This window comes from Molothrus ater, chromosome 6 (assembly GCF_012460135.2).
Source record: "Molothrus ater isolate BHLD 08-10-18 breed brown headed cowbird chromosome 6, BPBGC_Mater_1.1, whole genome shotgun sequence".
Classification (NCBI taxonomy): domain Eukaryota; kingdom Metazoa; phylum Chordata; class Aves; order Passeriformes; family Icteridae; genus Molothrus; species Molothrus ater.
Genome location: NC_050483.2, coordinates 6,936,516 through 6,958,250, shown reverse-complemented (window position 1 = coordinate 6,958,250; position 21,735 = coordinate 6,936,516). Strand labels below are relative to the sequence as shown.

The 21,735-nt window shown below is 35.9% G+C and overlaps 1 protein-coding gene across 1 annotated transcript in view; it reads right to left on the bottom strand.

The window, feature by feature from the left end:
* ANO3 (anoctamin 3) overlaps positions 1-21,735 on the bottom strand; it is a 90,370-nt gene that overhangs the window by 46,017 nt on the left and 22,618 nt on the right. The window contains 4 exon segments of the mRNA XM_036383753.1: positions 1,684-1,728; positions 5,413-5,513; positions 7,193-7,345; positions 18,586-18,722. Coding sequence (XP_036239646.1) covers positions 1,684-1,728; positions 5,413-5,513; positions 7,193-7,345; positions 18,586-18,722 — 436 coding nt within the window.

Sequence of the window (21,735 nt, the reverse complement as noted above, 5' to 3'; positions counted from 1 at the left end):
GTTAGAGAAGGGTCCAGGTTACAGCAGGTCTAATATACTACAATTATACTAGAATTCTTTGTATTCTTAAATCATAGAAACTTTATAAACTTGATATTTTGATATAAAAGAATTTTAATACACTTCTTCACTGTAGCTCTTATAGACTCTAACTTAGAAATTTTAACAAGAGATTAAATTAAAAGGTAAAGTTTGAAAAGTTGCAAGATGCAAGGTAACAATGACAGTTGTAGAAATAAAAGTATGCATGTGATGTGTATGTCAGCAATTTTAGAGTTAGCTTTCAACTCTAAATATAGCTTCTTTCTATATTTCTTTTGTTTCACACAATTCTCTGTGCACTGAATTATATAAAGTGCCAGAAAATATACACATAAAAATATTTATACCCAAATTCTCACAAAGTAAATCACAAGTAAAAGCATTTATCTCAAACACAAAATCAATCTGGCATGGAAATTACTCATTAGTCAATTCACAGGTACTGTGCAACTTCAGTTGCATCTTTCAGACATCTGTCCTTCTAAATAAGGAAAACAAAATTTATGTAATATCCAGGACCCACCAGACGGATTATAGATGAAACAAGACAATTCTGAAGTAAAGCTTGTTGATTCTGCCTTTATTGCAAGCATTTCACTTAGATTTTTCATAATGCATGCTAAGATGGAGCAAGCATGGGAACTGGGAAGAGGACAAAACGCAGTTGTAAATCTATGTTATAAATTGGTTTACTTCAACATATGTTATCAGCTCATATGTTTCAAGTTCTCTCACTTTACCATTCAACATTCTGCTGTTGTTAGCTGATCGTCCTGGAAACTTATCGTGAGACTCCCTAAATTGCTCCAGAGAAATGAGAGCTCTTTACCATCTAAAGTGACAATAAGAGAACTTAAATCAAAAGTGAGCTCATCTCAAGACCCATCTCAAGAAAACCTGTGATGGGGAACTCTTTCAGGCGATTTCCCTCACATGAAATATTTCCAGGTATCTTTTCTGCTGGGGATTAGGATTTACAAGACATAATTATTTCTGATTCAAGTGATGGGGAGCAACTACACCTCAGTGTCCCCCATTCTCACTCCCTAGCACTCCCAGGCTCCTTTGCCCTGCCCCTATAGCCTCTTGTACGCTCCTTCTGGCTGACAAAAACACCAACAGCAGCAGCAGCTAGCTACAAGCTGAGTTTTGCAAGTTACTCTCTCAGCTAGCAAACAAAAATTCAAAGCAGCCTTCAGCACACAGCATTAATTTGTTCCTGATCACGAGGACACACAGCAGAAAAAGTCTGTTTGCATATCTAAGGAAGTAGCTGACTGCCAGAATCTGAGACACACACTCAAAAGCATGCTTGATGCTAAAGAGGTATGCCTTGGTGTCAGCAGATATAAGGGCAGAGAGAGATCCAGTATTAAATCCTTGCTGCAAAGATAAGGTCTCTTTTTTGTTTGTTTCCCTGGCATAAACATTTTTACATTTCTAAAATGCCAACTGGCAAAGCTTTAAAGAACTGCACCTTGTTGCAGATGAATATTTTAGCACTTTGAGCTGACATATTTTGAGTTTTCGGGAAAATAATCTAATTTTCCAAGTTTCATGGATAAATTTACAACTGCGAATGGGTTTTCTTTAGCAGGGTGACTGACTGACAAAATTAGAAGCTACACATCACCCACCAACCTGCCCATGGTTTTGCTCCTCCAGTCAGTGTAATAACATTTTTTCCTGAAAGAACAGCAAAAAAATCAGCTGAGATTAATCACGTAGGAGACAGTTGAAAGGGACATATATGTTAAAAAAGAATGCTAGACATTTAAAAACCTGCATTTTCATAGACCAAAACATGAAAAAACACTTTAAAAAGGAAAGTGAAATAGAATAAGTCATTACAATAACATAGTTCCACTTTTTTCAAGTTTGTTCTAAAATAGCATTTTGGATTTGCAGCTACTGACAATAATGATAACCAATCAGTAAGTCACTTAACAGTTCTTTTCTCTGCACTCTTCACCAATTAGAGAAACAAGACCAGAAATTCCCAGTAGAGTCTTCTGAGAACAGTTATTTTGAAACCAAATGGAGACATATTTGCTACATGGTTGTATTTCCCACATCTAGTTTCAGGCTTTCAGGCTTTTTTTCTGGCCTCCTCCTTTAATTTCACATCACATTTCAACCACACAAAAGCCTCGATATTGCAGATTCCTCAGGAGTTAGGAAGATCTGCAACTGCACACCTGGGCAGTATGTGAGATTTATTAAACTACATTACTTACATTGAAGATCCACTGAAATTAATACCTTAAAAGGAGGGTGAAAGGCTCCTTGCCTGGAAAATACGTGGCCACCTGAATATTATGTATCTACCAATCTGCAGACTGTTGGTAGCCTGACACTTGGTACTGCTAGGCAGCATTGTAAATGAAGCAATGAAGGGTACTAAAGGGTTTTCAGACTTTTTTTTAACAAAACCCTTATTTACCCTCAGCTGTTTTGCCCAGATGGAGTTCAGCTGTTACAAATAACTTATTAACTACAAAAAATAATAATTATGTGTTGCAAGATACTTGTAGACAAAATTAAAGCTTTGCCTCAGTTCTAGAAACACATAGTAGTTGTATTTCCACTGACAGACCATATACTTAACAAAAATACCTACAAAAGTTTAAAAATTGTAATTCAGTCATGCCCTAGCTTTGATGCTTACCCTGTTTGAAACCATGTACATGTGCTTCCAAATAAAGCAGCATTGCAAAGTCAGCCATATATACAAGACAGTAATGATTACTACACACTGTCCATTGAAATTTTAGAAAAATTTCATTCTGCAATTGAGACACTGAGATTCCATCTATATTACATATATGATACATATTATATATCTGCCAGCACATTTTGGTATAATGCCTTGCTAAAACAGCTCTGGGGTATGGGTGAATCTCCAAAGTATTTTTACTTTTCAGAAACAGACAGAAGTACCCTGTGTGATAATAATTCTTGATTGTGTTGATTTTGTTTAGATTCCTGGATTGAGCAAAATGAAACGAAAAAGTTTGAATTGAATTCTTCACGTGTTATTCATATATGATATTGACATATGGTATATTTGAGTGACCATAACTAAAAGTCAAAATTTTGCAAGACTGTGCAAGAGCAAACAGGTATACTGCACTAGAGTACTGCAGGGAAGGTTATCTGTCATCTTTAACTTTGTACTAGCACCAGTCAGAAACCACTGATGAAACAGATAAAGCCAATGAGAAATAACTTGCTTTTCAGAATTACAGAATACCTCAAGTAAGAAGGGATGCACAAAGATCATCAACTCCAACTCTCTTTTCCCCTTAGGCCTACTTAAATCTACTTAAGGATGACCTAAAACTTTTTGGGAGGAAGATGCTCTAGTTCACTGAGTCATCACTAATTGCGGGAGAACTGCAGCATTTGAGGTTCCTTTGTCCATTGAATGGTTACCTCAGGAAAACAATATACACCATCCAGGTAGGAAACATTTCATTAAAAAAGGCAAGTTCAACACTTCAAACACAATTGTTCTTAACAGAATATGTAATTAAATTATAAAATGTGCAGTCACAGGATGCTGTTACAGGAGTGCAGGTTTACATTTCTGCATCCGTGAAAAAGCCATCTGGGCAAATATGAACAAAGATGAAGACTTGAACTCTGTCTCAGCAAGTTTCTAAAGCACAGCCTTCTAAAAAGAGAGAAGGAAGGTATCATGAAAAACTGCTGATCTCCTGTAGGGACACTTTAGAAAGGCTGCTGGCAAAGCAGGGCAGACCATTCCTCAATTCTGCTACATCCAGCTTGTGTTTGCAACAGAATTGTGTTGAGTTTTCTGTTTTAAAAGGTACAGAAATTCAAGAAATATACTAAAATAGTCACACAAGTTCTAGACTGCAATTTCATTTAAATTCCTATTAAAATCTTTTTAAAGATAACTGAAATGTTGACCAATTTACTATTTCTCACAGTTCTATTATGGAGGTAGAGGTGGAAAAATTTCTTCCCTAATAAATGTATTTCATTGTACAACAAAACCACCAAAAAGATGAAATTGCAAAATTTAGTATTTCATCTACTTTTGGTTTACTGAAATGAATTAGATGACAAGAAGCCAAAGCAACAGTCCAGCAATAAAGACACTTTGGGGGAAACACTAAGAGAATATATTTACATGGCATTTAATAATATAAAAAACAAACATGACTTAGAATGCCTTCCAAATAAATCAGGACTGCAAAAGCCAGCCTTTTTTGTCCTGAGAGCACTATAGATCTATGAAATAACTAAAATTATGAAGAATTCAAACCATTGCTAAAACACAATTTTGTGAAGTAATGTATCCAGAGGAGGAAAAAATAATTTTTAATTGCAATTTTGATTATTTATGTGTGTATAGCCTTAGATAAACACTTCTATATTTAATATACTGGCAAGTATTTTTTTGAACTAGATAAACTCAAATAGCACTATAATAATATTTTTAAACATATGGAAGATGACTATTACAGAAAACATTTTTTTATGGAAAGGCCTTTGAAGGCTTAATGGGATGATGTGAAAACTCACTACAGAACTGGGTATGTGGAGCAAAATTTGAGCAATGATGATTCACAATCACTGTTTCTGTCTTAGGATCAATGCAGGAGACCACAGTCCCATAGCATAAAAGACTGAGCACTTGGCAGTTTGAGTGGGAAAGGAGTGCTCCAAGGAAATTTTCCATGGGTCACACAACTTTAGCACCTACTTACCACTTGAACTCATGCACAGGATATGCTCTTCTCTAAGAGCATCATTAATCATTTTGAAAAGGCACATTTTCTCCTTTAAAGACCTAGGTATTGTTGCAGGAAATATTAACCTGTCCCACAAATTAATAACAAATATTAAATTGATAGAAACTTGTTTTGCATTCAGACAAGGAAGTCAGTTCAGGCCTAAAGAAAGCTACTGGACCTATTTTACTCAAATTGTGACAATATGTGTTATATTGGAGACATGGAAGATATTTTCTGTCGTTTCACCTGCCTTTCAGTAAGACTCCAGAAAAACCCTAAAATCATGGAGGACACTCAAGCTCAGATGGAGAATTTCTGAAACTCTGCCAAGAACATCCAAAACAATGTGTGAACTACTGTTTTCTAAAAGACATATGCTCAATCTGATGTAAAAGGCAAGTCTGAAAACAAGTAACACATAGTACACATGTAAAAAGGAGGAAAGAACAGCACTTATTATTTGTTCCTCCTCTCTCCCTATCACATCACTAAAATAAATATGAGCATTCCTGGCTACAGAGCAGTACTTTTAGACTTCAGTAAGTGATGAACTTTCAATATTAAGCACTAAATCATAGGTTTCTTAAAATAGTTTCCACAATACCTGAAAGGCATCCTGATGTTCATTCTTTCTGCGTATTTGCACAATGTCTCCCATGGACAGTGAATTTTAACAAACATGATATCACTGTTGGTAACAGCTGGCTGTAAAGAGCAGTGATATGCAAACACATTAATAATTTAAACCTACAGCAACCACCCCTTCCAGAAGCATTCTTCAGGGTCAAATTCTGATTTTAGGCCTGAATTGGGCATGCAAATCTGAAAATAAGTGCTCTTCAAGACACAGGAAAATCAGTAATCTTTTTCCCTTACAAACTCTGTAGTATGTATAGACAAGTGGGACAAAAGGCATCTGTAGGGAAAGGTCTGTGGTCATGAACATAAGACTTTATGCAACACCTTTTTACATGGAATAAATTTTACATGGAATTAATTTTAAATCTCAAGAAAATCACCTTAGTCAAGCAGATTGAAGGCCATTCTGTGTGTCTCCCATTAAAGGAGAACTGTGGTCAGCTGCTAGAGACATGAGAACAGATGAGAGAAGGCTCCAGGTTGCCAAAATGGTAACTCAAGGGAATGGTTCAGTAATTGAGTTACCTGCTGGGAATTTTTAAATGTGTATGAACTGGGATGGTTTTTTGTTCAAATTACAATGAGTACTCTACACATTTTTCATCACTAATTTATTTAGACATAAAAAAAGAGTTTCAGCCTTACAGATTTCTATATTCACCTTCTCTTGTGTACACTTCAGTTCCCCACCCTCTTCCCAGATGTATTTGCTTGAGATTTTATATCTAGGTATTTCGATATTTGAGTTAAGTCTGATTAAAGCCTCCAAAAGCCGGACTTTGCAAGGTTTGGTAGGTAAAGGTAAAAGAACATGCAGTTAAACTTAAGATGTTTCCAGTTTTACCTACCTATTCCATAAATCATATCACAGTTCCATACTACCACCTCAAATATTTTACTTTCTCCAAAGATGTGGTTAAAATACAATACTTGTGGAAAACAAAATATTTCAGATCTTATAAAACCATTTGTTTCTGAATGTCAGTAATTCTGAACTGACAAAAGCTAAGATCTTACTATTTATTTAAATTGGAACAAAACCAGATATTTTTACTACCATACTGTAACAATTCTTAAAAGCCTTAAATCCAAATTTTAGTCAGGTTAGCTACTTATGAATATTCAACATGCTATATTGTGAGCTATATCTTGCAAGCTCATTGCTTAAATTCAACATGCATTACAATTCTACTGAGATGAAAAATCAAGATGAAAGACACATGAACAATAGGCGCTTACATCAGAATAGACTAAATATATACCCATTCTGCAGGTCATTCATGAGACAGCAAAAATCCAGGGCAATGTTTCCCTGGCTCCATTTTCTTTCATTTTTTATTAATACTACTATTACTAGCCACAGATGAACTAGAATAGTGACAACCTTAACCCCCTGAGAAACAGTGAGACATTTAACATCAGGCATTCTGCTGAAAGACTGAGAGGTTATATATTAAAGCAACACCATGGGTTACTGAACTGCTTCTGTTCTGCAAGCATGAGAAGCTGGAACTTTTCCCCCTGTACTGCACTACACTTCTGTGTACAAGCATGTATCTCCAAAACATTTTAAACACACACTATCAAACTATTCTTCTTATTAGTTTAATACAGTTAAGCAGATGATGAGAACAGCCTGACTGGAAAGGCTTGTATTTTTGTAATCTGGAATCTTTTATCAGTTCAGTAAAGTAGGATAGTATTATAAAGGGGCTTTTTTATGCCACATAAGCTACAGGACTCACCTCCCGTTCTAACATCAGCCCTTCTGCTCTCAAATTCTTCTCAAATGTGCTTCTTTTTTCTACCTGTGGGCTTGATTTCTTGTAGACCAAGATGTAGTCAATGCGCTTTTTGCCATCTTTGAAGAAGAGTCCTGACGATGCCATGGCGTCACTCTAGCAAACATAAAAGAAAAATACTCTAAATATGACATCTATAAAGATGAAGAGCCCCATTATGAATTGTATATAACAGCACTTTCTAAACCGTGGAAACAGCCACATATCTAAAGGATGATGAATATGGAACAAATTCAGAAGAACAAAAAAGTGATATGCATCAGTTGCTTAAGATTTCAAATTAATTAGAACAAAACAAAATAAAATAGCTTTGCAGAGCCCATATTCCAGTTATTTCAGCTATGCAAAAACATTAAAATTCTTGAGTGGTGTGTATTGATATGAACTTTTGTTTATCCCTACTTTTAATTGGGAATTAAAAAGAAAAAATAAAGAAGTCAATTAAAGCAATTTTCTCAGCTTTGCACCTGTGCAAATTTTATAAAACAAACATACCTGTATTTTCTCCATGACAGAAATAAATCTAGAAAATTAAAAAAGAATGCTATTGATCGGAATGTTTGCATGGCCAGTCTAGTTGAAGTGCTTTTTCAATGCCATGTTAGCAATGTTCCAATCTTGACTAGTTCCTTCCCACCATGCTTGGAAACACAAGGAATTACCTGACCTTGGTATGGAAAACACTGCTTTACATGCTGCTGCTAAGGAGCTATTTTTGCATTCTGTGCTTTGCATGCTTCAGAACAGAGACCAAACCAGCTGGTGACGGACTACAGAATGAGTAAAATCATTAGGTTAGGATGGACCTCCAAGATCACTGAGTCCAACCAAACACCACCTTGTGACAACTAAATCATAGAACTAAGTGCCTCATCCAGTCATGTCTTGAACACTTCCACAGATGGTGACCTTGCCCCACCTCCCAGGGCAGCCTCTTAACCATCCTTGCAGTGAAAAAATTGCTCCTGATGTCCAATCTGAGTGTCTCCTGGTGCAATTTGAGGCCATTCCCTCTTGTCCTGTTGGCTGGTAGAAGAGGCTGATCCCCATCTTGCTACAATCTCATTTCAGATAGCTTTAGAGAAGAGGACTCCTTCACAGCTCCTCTTCTGACTGAACAACTCCTGTACCCCCACCTTATGAGGTGTGCCACTCCTCTTACGAGGAGTGCCTCGTAAGACTTCATCTCTCTAGCCCCCTCACCAGCTCCACTGCCCTTCTCTGGACACACTCCAGCACCTCAATGTCTCTCTTGCAATGAGAGGCCCAGAACTGGATGCAATACTCAATGTGTGCCCTCACCCATGCAGAGAGCAGAGGGACAATCACAGCCCTGCTCTATTTCTGATACAGGCCAGGTGCCATTGGCCTTCTTGGCCAATTGGCACACACATTCAGCCAGCTGCTGATCAGCACCCCCTGGTCCTGAAAACTTTAGATCTGAAAAGGTAAACTGAGAAACTATCATCATCCTCTGGCAAATGCAGTGCTCATTTAAACATGAACCATCCAGAAGAATGTTAGTTTCCAGAAGTATGCATTACACCCATCATGAATGGGTCCAAATGTTTATGAATGCTGCATCTTCTGAAAAATGGGATGATGCTGGTCTTAGAAATTAATCCTATTTGTATTATTTAGATATGAAATTTATAATACTCAGTTATATCCAACGGGGACATTCTCTACTCAAAACTAGAACTATGTATCAGTGCATGATATCAGCATTATAAATACTGGATAACAGCTCACTTGTTTCTATGTGAAATGTTTTTCCTACACCCACATCTCTCACTGCCCACTTTCTACACATTTAGTGCTTCTGAGAAGTCCTCAGTCTGCAAAACCTAAAGCATTCTAACAAGCTTCTTTCTCTGTCTTTGTTTTTTTAATTCCCAAAATAAAAAACAACCACAGTCTGTCTCAGACCATCTACCGTTACAAAGGAGTGCACCTGGGAACATTATTTAAGTACATTAAGCTTCAATTTAGAATCACAGACCTCTAAGATCATTGAATCCAACCATTAACCCAGCACTACACCATGTCCCCAAGGGTCACATTACACACACCTTTCAAATACCTCCAGGGATGGTGGTGATTGCACTTCCCTGTGCAGCCTGTTCCAATGCTTGACCACCCTTCCAGTGAAGAAATGTGCCCTAACAGTAGATCTAAACACATCCTGATTTAACTTGAGGATGTCTTATCTTGTCCTGTCACTTGTTATTGAAAGGCTGAGTCCCACGTGGCTAAACCTCCTTTCAGGTACTTGTAGAGAGCAGTAACACCCAGCCTTTTCTCCTTTTTATTTTCTCCAGACTAACACCTCCAGCTGCCTCAACCACTCCATGTAAGACTTGCACACTGGATCCCTCTTAGAAAACACTCCAGCACCTCACTATCTTTCTTCATATTTAGATAAATAATATCTGAAGTCCAAATTAAAGTAGTAAAGAGTGTCAACCAAGACTGCTAGCGTTAGTGAATATAGGGTCTGTCACCCCTTCTAAGAATTCTGACTGGGAATAGTAGTAAAACTATTGTTTTTTATTATTTTTTATAATGTTATAGATTTAATGATCTAAATCTATAAGACTCAGAGGTTTGAGGGTGAGGTAGCAGACTGAAGGTTCAAAAGTGCAAGTTTGAATATGCAAGTTTTTAAAACACAAAATTTTTCAGGTTCAAGACATGAACAATGAATCTCCTCTTGAACATTAAAGGATTCCTTCATAAGTATTTTACAAAACCAGACCAGGGCTGCTTAAATGGTTCATGAAGCAGGTACAATAAGATACAAAAAGCCTGGCCAAAACTCCCCCAAAGGGGAGATCTGGAACTTCTCTAAAAGATTTTCTGCTCATGCAATTTCTCTACAGGCATGCTGCAAATTACACCCACCTTTTGTAATACACTTCTACTGCCTTTCTTTGGATTATTATTTCTAGTCTTTCTTTGCTCATTTTTGAAACATCTGATTTTCTTCATTCTTAGAAAAACATGCTTTGTTTCTCAGATTAATGACAGTATCCAAATATGACCTCGTATTTATTAACATCAAGCAGAATTATTTGGGATCAATGTTAAAGACATAATGAGCAGTGAAGACAGTAGAAAGAAATCTCCTATCCCAGTTTATCCCAGACCACTTTCAGAGAACAACCCCCACATGGGGTTTAGAAGTGCAATAGTCAAGCCTATTACCACACTCATGCAGTGAACCTGGCCTATATTACACTGATTTCATGACTGATTTGCTTTAATGCTACTGGCACCATTAGTTTCACTTTTGTCCTATTCACACAAAGCAATGTTGACCACCTATATTAGCAGTAATATAATAATTACTTAACTAATTAAGTACTAGTAAAAGAATTTATAGGGTTGATTTGTATGGATTATATAGTTGGGTCTTTTCAGTGGATCTGAAGGAGCTCCATAACACAAAAGGGCAACAGGGAGCAGTAACTTCAATTAAACATATAAGTCAGGGTATATTATCTATACCTAGCACAAGGAATCAGCTGTCAGTACAGAAGGCATTCAAGCACAGATCATTTATTATTTATCTGCTGGTTTAGACCAATACATTAATTCATTCTTTCACCTTTTTAAAGAGAGAAAAGGATCAGAAAAGGAGAAAAGCATCAGAAGAAATATTGCGTACAAAAACCTTACTCTCCTCTATTCTATTAAGATTTCCTGTTTCACCTGAAAAATGTGTATAAAAGGATTAATCAAAATTCTCTCATCCTTTCCATCACCTTACTCCTCCAGATTTTCTGAAATAGTATCTATCTGCTAAGCTTTCTTACATTTACACACATATGAAAACTCATTTGTTTGGAAAAACTCCTTTTAGACTACTGCAATATAGTTCAGATAATAAACTCAACAATTTAACTTAACCTTGTTCTTCCAAAGTCTTTCAATAGAAGAACTTCAACTGTGAGGCACCACTTTACTCAAGCTTGTCCATTATGCAGAATCATAATACACTGGCTTGCATCAGAGGCTTTGATACCATAGATCTGCTGCAGTTTCTTGGTTTTATTATGTATCAATAGTTTTGGTTGCTTCATAGTTTGTGGTAAGTATAAAAAAATCACATGACATGCTGCTTTGAAGTCTGAAAGTGTAAAATTCAAAACACTGCCACTGTATTCAACTGAAGTTTACACAAGGCAAAACACATCAATTTAGCCTAGAAAAAGAGTTTTGGCTCAATCAAAAAAAATAAAAGGTCAAAGTACAATGGAAATATTTAGCAAAGCTATAAAATAAAAAGCTTATATTTCCCTTCAAATGCATAAAAAGAACTTCCTTGGATTTAGCCAACATGGAGGGATTTTTCAATAAACTATTTTCCAGATTCTAATTAATTAGAAATGCTCTTTTTACAAAGTGGGAACATCTGCTTTACTGGATCTTTCCTCTACCCAGTTAATTTAAGTAGCAAAATTCACAGTAATTGTAACTATTTCAACTTAATTTATGTCTCACTACTGTTCTGATCTGTAAATTAAACTTTTATCATTTTTTCACCCCATACACAGAAACAAATATTTCTAAAGAGTGAGTTGAAACCATTCTCAAAACAGGAGCAAATTTTAGATTTGTATAGTCACTGTATCCTAATTTAGTAGTCTATTTTCTTTGTTTTCTACCTTATACTGGTAAAAAGTTTAAGATAGTGAATAATATACTCTACCTAGGTGAATTTAGAGGTTAATGAGAACCACACATAGGTACAACATATATGTTGTAGCCATCTGTTTCACCTTCAGGCCACCACTGGCAACTCTCCCCAAAACTAACATAACAGCAAGGCTTAAACCTGACAAAATTCTCTATAGGTGTTTACATTTTAATAGATTTTAAGAAAATTCCCATTCCCTTGTTCAAATATTTGCACCTTAAACTGTGCGACAGCTAAATACAAGTACATTCAAACCACTATGAAAGGCTCTAATTTGTTTCTACATTAAAGGTACTGCCTAGGAGAGAGCACATAACTAAGAAATGTAATTAATTACTTCCCTCTACCACCTGCTCAGGGTTCAGCCAGTGTCAGCTCGGATTTCTATGTATTTAGTAACTTGGTGACATTCAGCAGCCCTCAAACCCATATAACCTTTAAAAACCCACAAGATCTCTGATAAGGATGTCCACAGCTCATTTCTGGGAGAACTGCTTGCTATTCCTTGCTCTGAATTCAGGACAAATTTGTTTTTTTGCAAAAAGCACAAAAAAAAAAAAGATGTTTTATACATTCATATGGTATCTTAGAGCCCAAAAAGGTTGGTATGGATTGTCATATATCTACATATATTTATGTGTATTTGTGTGTATATATGTACATATATACACTCTCAAACACAGAGATATACACTCTCAAACACACTTGTAAGGAAAATCAGCTAGGAACAGAGTAAGAAGAGCAGAAAGACACTTAAAATGCAAAACCACACTAGTTGCCAGGTGTGTCAAGGAAAAGCAGTTTTCTGTGCCTCTTCATGCTTTTAAGACAACTTTCAGAGATAATAAGGGATTAATTCAGGGCTATTATATCATGAAGTAAGAAAAAGCAGTCATGGAAACAATTTGAAGAACTAGGGCTGGAATTTTGACAGAGGTCAAGTCTGATCTGTTAACTTCTTCAGCATGGCAACTACCTGAAACTGAAAAATCTTCATGAACAGCTTTTCTGTTCCATCTCTGAGAAGAATGGCTCTCTCTAATAAAAGAAAACTTTCTTCCAATATAATTTAGTGATGATCTTGATTGATTGATTGATCATCTTCATAAGATGCTAATAGGTTGAAAAATTGCTGGCTGATGAACGAAAACACCCCATTTGTTTAGATTACTGATTCTCCCAAACACCGTTACCATGATCTTGGCATTAACATCTTCAGTAATACTCACACCAAAGGATGCCACCATTTAAGTGGTGAGTGTCCACATCCACAGCTTGTGGTTCATCTTACACCTTAAGTATTTTCTGGAAATAAATACATCTCTGATGCTAACTACAGTAGATTTATTCCCATGAACAACATTAGGATACCTAAATAATGCTTGCTTTGTTTCAGGATGTTTAAAAATCAAAGCTGGGACTTCAATAAGTTTTAGACTTCTTAAGTTACTTGGAATTAGCTGTGAAGTGTTTTTAAATAGCACAAGACCCATTTTTACATTCTAAAAAGATACTCTGATTAAGAATAATCTAAGGTGTGCTTTATGTGACATTTTCTAAGCACACATCTAAGTTAGACTTCATCTAAGTTAGACTTTTGTGTTTGTAGGAATGGATAAACCATAAACAGATTAACTAGAATCGTCCTTTCAATTGCTTGATTTCAAAAACAGATTGATGATTTTAAATGTATATTGCTTTAGTGTTCTTCTTGTGCAAATAACCTAGGAAAGAAAATTTGGGACATATTTGCATATGCAAAGACATCCAAATTACCCTGGGCATCAAAGACAACATGACAGGCTGCCATATTTACCCACACTATTGCATTTCTGTGAGATTACACTGCTGGGCAGAACAAAGCTTTTTTCTGTGGAGACAAAGACTTCCAGAAATATCTGACCTTCCTAATTAAACTGCAGTTAACCTTTTAGGATTTACTAGTTTAGCAATTACTTTAGCTTCTTCACAGAGGATTTTTTTTTCCATTTATAGTCTACTCAGACTTATAGAGTAAGCATGAAAAATGCATTTGTATATATTATGAAAAACATATCTGACTTCACGAAAGGAGTGGGTTCGGTGATATGCAAAATTTTTAAAGGAAGTCTGTTCAATATTACCATATGAGGGAGCAGCAATGGAGGATGTTTGGAGACAGGAGGAGGCTTTTTTATATTTAACCTCTTCTAATTTGCTCTTGAGGTCTAATAGGGATGTCTTAAGAAGCATACTAACATAACCACTGAAAATTCCTCTGTACATGTTTCTTTTCAAACATTTTCATCTATAAATTGAAATTACTTGCTACTTACCCCGAATTTCCTGAAATATTTTCTGAGCTTTTTTTGGCTCTTTAATAAAACCTCACAGGAAATGAGAGCCAAGCACTAAAAGCACAAGCATGAAGTCAACTTTTGTTGCAGTTTACCACATCCTTCCATTCTGGGATAATGATTTTATCTGTTATCATTGCTTTTAGGCTTTATTCACATCTGTGTTATTAGACTGCATTTTTCATTTTTCAGGAACTATGAAGAAATGCTACCTATACAATAGCCTAATTGACTACCAGAAAAAGGCAGTCAATTAGGCTATTGTAGAGGTAGCATGTCTTCATAGTTCCTGAATCCACAGTGATAATAATGCAAACCTTGTTCCAAAAATTATTTCTTTACCTTCCCAGACAGCAAAATGCATTACCTAGATAAAATATATACAAGATCAAAGAGAGTAACAGTGAATGAAAGGAAATGGAAGAGCAATTCCTCAAATATTCCTATCTTGCTACTATACATGCAATAGCAGTAGGTAAAGAATTGGCTGCTACTGATTTTGCCACTTCTCTGGGAAAACGTTGCCTTCCACTCAAGATAAAGTCTGTTTTAGCCTGCTTCCCTTTCCTAAGGAAACTAGAGCATTTCAAGTATCAGCCTTCCACCCAGGGACCTTCTCATTTTCTACATTTCCCTAGCAAAGCAGGTACTACTAATTTTTGCTCAACAGACACTTCTTGGCCTCATTTTTCCTTGTGAGACCCCTTGGCAGAACCACATACATAAAGTGGTACTTTCTGTGCAATTTCAAGAGCAGCTGGTGATGAGAAGTTGGCAGAGATGGATAATGATGACAGCTTTTTCATGGGTCTGAGCGACTCTCAATTTTTCAGTATGAAATCTGTGGATTCTGAAATATACCAACCTACACTATAGGAAACTATCAGTTATAAATCATAATCATGCAAACAAGAACAGTAGACGAATACACTGGCATCTGGTTGCTCTAAGAAAATTCTCTGGTTTTTCAAAGCTTTAAAATGTTACAACAAGAATCAGATTTATGGAGCTATCATGCATGTAAGCTGAAAACCAAACAATTGCTGAAAAAAAAATGTGTATTGGCTTTCATCATGTCAGCAAGACATGTTCACTACTGCTGAAGTATCCAGGCATCTCATTGCTGAGAAAGATAATGGCACCAAGAAGTAATTGCAAACAAATTTTTTTGCAATTTTCCCCATAATTTCTCAAGAATACAACAACCCTTCTAAAACAAGCAAAAATTAGAAACATTAAAAAGAAGAGAAGAAGAATATGCTTTTATTCTTGTACTCCTGATCAACGCAGCGTTTCTCATTCTCATTATCTGGTCAGACTGAGAAGACTTTTTTATTGTGACAGATCAGTTTAGACTTCAAATATGTGCGAGTACTTACCAGCTGTAAAGCTGTACTGCAGTATTCTGTATTTTAGCAGTCTCAGAAAGAATTAGAAGCCTTCTTTTGCTAGCTTTATATCAATTTGGGGAAGAGATTTTCCTAAGGCTTTCTAAAACAATTGCCACAAAGACTTCTATAAAAATCCAAAGGCAAAACCTCTCTAAGACTAAATTCCTTTCTAAGACTAATCTAAATTCCCCTTGCCTTTTTCCTGTGGAAGCAGGCAAAGAGAAAGGGAAGGAGAATATTGCTTGGTTGCTTAAGTTGTGGCTTTTACTGGGATAGAGTTTATTTTATTCACAGTAACTGGTACAGGGCTGTGTTTTGAATTTTGGGTTTAACCCAGCTAGGGTTAAACCAAATCACCTAATTTGCAGAAACAGTCCTTCTAAATGGAGAAGGAAGTTTCCAGAGTAGTTGTTGTGATAAAAGGAATTGTCAAAGTTAAAAGCCAGAGACACTGAGAAGACTGTTTTTAAACTCTGAACCAATTTGCTCAGTAGATTGGTACATACAAAGACCGTAACATAAAAAGTGTATTTTTGTTTAAACTTAATACAAATATAAAACTTCTCTTTAAACTTTGAAAGAATGTTAGCTTACTTGCTGACTATGAACTTCATAACCATCCTGAATGCAGGGCTTGGAAAAAATGCAAGCAGTGATTATTTTCTAATTCACATAGAAATAGAAAAAACAGTATTTTGCTTTAGCGCTGTGAAATCCCTGTTACTAGACAGACAGTACAGCATCTGTTCCTAGATTGTTTTGGCAGCAGCCCTACCTATTATTAAAACTATTTAGTGCTCAGTAACAGGATCTAAATTCTACAGACTCCACATTGCTTTTCTGCCTTTTCAGCCACAATTAACATAAAAGGCTTTGTCTATCTAATCAATGAAATCAAACAAGAACATCCATTATTATTTGTCTTTGTTCAGCTAGTTTTGCAGAAACAGACAAAAAAATATTTGGATACAAGAAGTTCTTATTGTAACAGTTTAGATTAAAATGTAACCAGTAAAGGTTACTTATATGACATACATATAGACAATATATCATCTCCAAAGTTTCATTTTCATGTCACAGATTTCCATTCTGTAAATACAATTTCCTGTAAGCCTTTTTAAAAATTATTACATAGCTACTACTATAAAAGATCTTTCTAAAAGCATCCTATGAAACGAAGCCTCAGAGGACACATCTACCTGTGTTCCAGAATACTGCAGTAATGATGATGAGTGTGACAAGCATTAGAGCTGTTGTAGGACTCGTGAAGAATGCATTCAATGCCAAAATCACAAAGTGCCACAAGTACCATCCATGAAACAACTCTGGCATGGTCTCCTGAAGAGAATAGCACATGTGCTGTGAGTGCAGCAGAGAAGCTTACAGTGATTCAAGCATTACTAGAGATTTGTAACACAGGATTACTGATGCCTACTGTAAAAAAAACTCTGTGCTGCAGAATTCACTATTTCCACAGTGTGAAGAAGAAATTATTCAGAACTTCTTGAGGTTAAGTCATTTGTCATATATATGCAAGCAGTTAGGCTTAATGGAAAGGAGACTTCAGGGTCTCCTAGTTGAAAGTATGACTAAAAAATATACATTTTGTGAACAGAAAATCTATCATAGTTCTTTGACATTACAGTGGATTAACTGCTGGAGAAAATACATTGTGATAAATAGTATAATTATACAATTACTAAGCAAGATAGCACACCAGATTTATCTGGTAAGATGAGATGGCTTTTTCAGTGCTTGAGTTGAGGTTCCTGACAATGCTCCTACACTCACCTACACGTAAGTGAGTTTTAGCTCTCATTCAATGGGTCTAGATATCATTTTGATACTGCTTAGAAGGAGGATCTTATACTCTATCTAGATCACTCTTGACCGACCATTTGCTACATGAACATACTTCTACATTCTCAGAATTTCTGAGGTCTCCCAGATAACATGAATTCCACTCCATGTTCAGAATCCTATATCCTAAATTCTGTGCAATACAAATTTATTGAAAGAAGGCTACTACCTCTTAGATGAGTCAATAAAACACATAAGAATCTTTGATTTTATATAATTTTGCCTGATTTTAGTACAGAGAATTCCATTCACTGATTCTGTCACTCAAACGATAATATTGTTACCAACACCTTCCAAAATCATCAGGATGAATAAAATCCTCTAACACTGTCTTCTTAATGTTAGCAAGCAAGGCAAAATTCCAGCCTCCAAATAAAAATTTGTACAAAACTTTTTAACCTATTTATACATTTTTAGCAAACAAAGAAATTTGTGTTCATCAGTTCTAAATTGCATCATTCTCTTTCCTTAACTAATATTCTATCCTCAATTGCTTATTTAGTTCTCTTGGAACATCCTAATTAGTCCATATTTTTAATATCTTCTTCCTCCAGCACACAGATTTAGTCTCTTCTTTATGTTCTGGTTTCTGCAAAATGACCTTGTGACCCAAAAATCTTGCACACCTTGTACCCAATTTCAACAATACATCTCTCTTCTCCCAGGCTTTCTTCATTGAAGCATATCAAGTTCAGTTTAACAAAAGTAATTTTCATTTAACAAACTAATTTCAGTAATTTTATGCAATTGTGTTCCCATAATAGCAGCTCACGACAATTTTGCTAAATGCTAACTAAAAGTGATTTAAGACTTAACACACTGCTTATGATTAATTAAAACAATTAATTAAAAGTTATTTAAAACCATTAACTAAAATTATTTTAGAAGTTTTATCATTTCCAACAATTTGGGAGCCACCTAAATTTCTTACCATGAGACGCCTATTTACTTAGTCCGCAACAAGTGCTGCTTTAGAAATTGCATTTTAAAAATATTTAAGCACATTCTGACAGTTGATACAATTTAATAGAATTTTGTGTCCATTACCTTTAAAGAAGATTTAGTTCGAGGTTCTGTTTTCTGCCTGGTGAGCTTATTTTGAATAAGCAATGACTGATCTGTACGAGCATCATAATTCCCATGTTCTGAATCATCTGTGTATGTATCTTTGTCCTTGCCTACATCTGAAGGAAAATCAGAAGAAAACAATGGGCTCATTTTAGCTTATAATGGATAGAAACAAACAGCATTATTACAGCCACAGTTGAATATTCATTTTATGCGTACACATTTTAATAACGCACTTATTTTCCTGTTAAAGCTTTATACTTGAAATGTTACAATGTTCATCTTAAATTAGAAGTGACTGCTATTATTAGTAGAAGGTCGATAGAAATAGTTTTTTTATTAGCCTTCAAATAAAAAAGTCCATAACCTCCTTTACAGTAGTTCTAAAACACAAACAAAGTAATATGAATATTCAACTGATTGACTCACAGTTGCTGAGGCTCAGGATGTTTCACCAAATAGGCGGCACAGCCTGCAGACCAGACCAAAACATCTCATGTTTTAAATCTAAACAAGCAACTAAAATGCCCAGTTCCCCTACACACATGCAGATATTCCATTTGAAAATTTGCACAGATATTGCAGTAAGTCGCTCAGAACACTTTTTAACAGGTGTACCTGATGGTGGTAGGAGGTAGGAAGTCTTCATGGAGGAAATGTTTACTTTCTCACTGGATTAGGTTTTAATTGCTCAGATGAAGTTTTTCTGAAAACTTAGCTGAGTACCATAAGAGAGCTGCAGGAAACTGAGGACCTCCCTCAGAGATCACCCATATTGTCCATCAAAGAATCATGACAATTCTTGCCCTACACAGCCAGAAGTAGTAAAATGAAGGGCAATCCCTATGCAGTGCTGGACTGTAAAGTTTTAATCAATGTTGGAAAATGGCTACTCTTGAAAAAATGTATTCAAGATTAAAAAGATGGAATAATCATTGCCACACAATTTTATCTTGGACAAATTGGAAAAAGAAACATAGTCAGACAAAAAATTTACCCACAAATCCTGAGTCAAGTTCCCATTCTCAGCTTTCACATCAACATGGGAAAAGTCAGGTGGCCTAGGAACAGCATTTAGCTCAGTAATTCGAAACCCTAAATAGAAGCCAAGAAAAAAGTTGTGGTTGCTGTGGGAACCACAATCTTGAATTTCATGGATTTTAAATTCATAAATGTTCATCTGAAACATTTAAGTGTTTTTCATTAAGTTACTCAGTTAAATTCTCTATGCTAAGTACTACAGAAATTAGGAAAAACAAATAACCACAATTATCTCACTCACCCTAAACATTTCACATATTAAAATATTAAAAACCAGAACATTTACTGAGCACCATTTTTTCCTCAATTAAGTTACTACATAATGATTATACAAAATGTACCCTTGATAATTTCTAACACTGATATTAACCATGGTAAATCTGTGATGGGATTTCTTAATGTACAAACCAGCTAATTTTAATTGTCAATGTGCCTGATTCAGGGGTTTTATTTATTTTAAACAATGATCTAACTTCATATACAACTTACTCTCTGCTCAACAAAAAATCAATGTAGTTAAAAGAAGGCTTCAGGTAGGTATATAAAGTAGGAAACAGTACTTAACAACTCTGCATATTTGACTTATGCCTAGGTTTGAGCTCTTCATTTTAAGAGCCAGTAAAATGAAGAGGCAGGCCTATGAAACCTAAACTAGGTCATTTAAGCTGAAAGAAAGACTATAGTTATATTAAAAAGTCTATTTCAATGAGGGAAGTTTTAGAGGATTAGACATTATGAGTACACCTAGTACTAAAAACCAAAAAACATTTGCAAAACTTTTGTAACTTTTTAAATTTAAGTAATTTGAAGTTATGAATAAGTTTTCCCTGTCCTCAACACACTTTACCAGCTAAACATTTTTATGCTTTCAAGGACACATATTTCAAATTGCAGCATCTCTCTTTTGTAAAAAAAAAATCTTTCACCTAGAGACGTCCGCTATTTTGCCTGAAATGTAGTCAAAACAAAACAAAAACCCATAACAACCCTTAAAATGAAAGAAATTTATAAAGAAATGTATTCTAAAATTCAAAGATACTTCCTATTCTATCTTTCAGCAGTTGATGACTTATTTAATACATAGAAGCACTCTCCCACTACATAATGCTATTAATACTGTATTAATGCTATTAATACAGTAAAAAGGGGAATATTATTTAGCACTTGCACAAGCCCCTTGAGCCTGTAAGCTGCTGGTCCCTGCTCGACCATGGACCTCCACAGGCTCCAGAGTCACAGCCTCACCACGGTGCTCACCAGAGGCTGCAAGAGAATCTCTCTTCCAGTTGAAGCTGCCCTTATATATTTTTTTCTCCCTTCTCAAATCTGTTACTCCAAAGGCACTTCCACAGCTACTGCTGAGTTCAGCCTTGCCAAGCAGCAGGTCTGCCCTGGAGCTGCTGCCATTGGCTCCACCAGACACAGGGGAAGCTTCCAGCAGCTTCTCAGAGAAGCCAGCCCTGCAGCTCCACTGCCCACACAGACCCAACACAGCTGCAAGAGTCTCGCTGACACAAACACAACGTGCATGACCCTTTACAAGACCTCTCTGTGTGAGTCTCCAGAGTACCTTCTAACAGCAGAAAGATTTAAACATGAATCCTTTTACCAAGTCTTACATCTCAAAGACCATGTTCAGGGGCTGTTCTCACAAGAGGCTCATGCCCAGGGCAGCAGAAGCAGATGTGGGCTGGGCTCTGGAGCAGCCAATTCCCTCCCCTGCAGCCGCCCCAGCCTTGTCCTTCACCTGCCCAACTCCTGCTCTCTCTCCCCCCTCAGAGAGAAACTCTGGAACAAGACAAGTGCAACCAGATGCCTTCCTCCCCTGAGGCTTGGCCACTTCTATGGTTTTCCTAAGTACTCAGTTGTTAATGTGTCCTAGCAACTTATGGGAAAAAAATCTATAAGTAAAAAGGAACAAAAGGAAAGAAACTTAACCCCCAACAATCACAAAAATTAATCAATGCTTCCTGACATATAATTTGGCAACACTTAACACATAACAGTAAGATTTGCCCTATAAGGTCACTTACATGATAAAACATTTAAGACAATTTCATTTCTGGAAATCCTTCACACAATAATGCA